Source organism: Trichechus manatus, unplaced genomic scaffold (assembly GCF_000243295.1).
Source record: "Trichechus manatus latirostris isolate Lorelei unplaced genomic scaffold, TriManLat1.0 scaffold00420, whole genome shotgun sequence".
Lineage (NCBI taxonomy): Eukaryota > Metazoa > Chordata > Mammalia > Sirenia > Trichechidae > Trichechus > Trichechus manatus.
This window is the reverse complement of record NW_004444356.1, coordinates 24,990-26,111: the sequence shown is the minus strand read 5'-3', so window position 1 is coordinate 26,111 and position 1,122 is coordinate 24,990. Positions and strand designations below refer to the sequence as shown.

The 1,122-nt window shown below is 62.9% G+C and overlaps 1 protein-coding gene across 1 annotated transcript in view; it reads left to right on the top strand.

The window, feature by feature from the left end:
* Positions 1 to 744, top strand: part of LCN10 (lipocalin 10) — a 9,129-nt gene extending 8,385 nt beyond the window's left edge. The window contains exons 6-7 of the mRNA XM_004391054.1: positions 261 to 359; positions 716 to 744. Of these exons, the coding sequence (XP_004391111.1) occupies positions 261 to 359; positions 716 to 744 (128 nt within the window). The remainder of the gene's footprint in view (positions 1 to 260; positions 360 to 715) is intronic.
* Positions 745 to 1,122: the final 378 nt, after the last annotated feature.

Sequence of the window (1,122 nt, the reverse complement as noted above, 5' to 3'; positions counted from 1 at the left end):
CAGGCGGCTGGGGGACAGGAAGGTGGGGGGCCGAGGGTGTAGGGGGCAGGGCGGAGCGGGCTTCCCAGTGGTCATGGACACCCATCTGCCTGGAATCAGGGAGCAGGGGTGGCCCTCCAGTGCAGTGCTCCCCTTGGCAGAACCCTTTGTTTCTCCATCCCTCCGTCCCCCAAGCTCGGGGGCATTTTGGTGGCTGTGGGGTGGCACTCAGCCCCGATGCCCAGACCACCATCTGACACACGACGCCACCCCCTCCCCAGGCCGGCGGACCACGGCGAGCTTCCTGAGCATCAAAGAATTCATGGACACAGCTGAGGTGCTGCAGCTCCTAGACGATGCAACTATCCTTCCAAAAGATGGTAGTGTGTGATCACCGCTGGCCACCTGCCCGCCTGGTGGGAGGTTGATTTATGTGGGGGAGGGGAGGCAGGGGACCCATCTTGCCATGTGTCAGGATCAAAAGCCATCATGAACAGGGGCTGGGTGTCCTCTCCATTCCCGCCTCCTGGCCTTGCACCAGGCGTCAGCGCTGGCCATGCCCTTGTCCCGCAAAGAGCATGAGACGTGCCCCCCCCCATTCTTTCAGTGTCCCTGAGCAGGCAACACGTGGCTGTGGCAGAGGGCTGGGGCTGTAGGGCATGGCCTGACACACGTGCTCACGATGGATGTGGGCCTGGGAGCAGCCTGGCCCCTCAGCCTCTCTCTCCTCCCCCAGCCTCCTGTGCGAACACCCTTCTGCCGTGAGCGCTGCGCCCTCGGCCCTTTCTTGGGGGACTCCACTCAGGGTCCCCCGGCCCTGGAACAGGGCTCCGGAGCAGTCCTCATGCCCATTGCTCACCAAGTGCTACTTGGAGACTCCTGGCCATCGCTGAGGCGGAACCCAGGGCCACGGCTGTCACCACCAGAGAGATCCTTGGTGACCACAGAGAGATGAGACCCAGACCATCACCTCCTCCTGAGCCCTCCGACCCTCATCTGCTGTCAAATAGACTGCGGGCCTCTGCCACCTGCCCTCTCTGCTCCTTGTCACTGGAGTCTCACTGGGATAATGGCTCCAGGTCTCCCTACTCTGAGGAGGGCGTGTTCCTTGAGGCTTGTGGTTCAGATGTGGCTCCCAGTCTG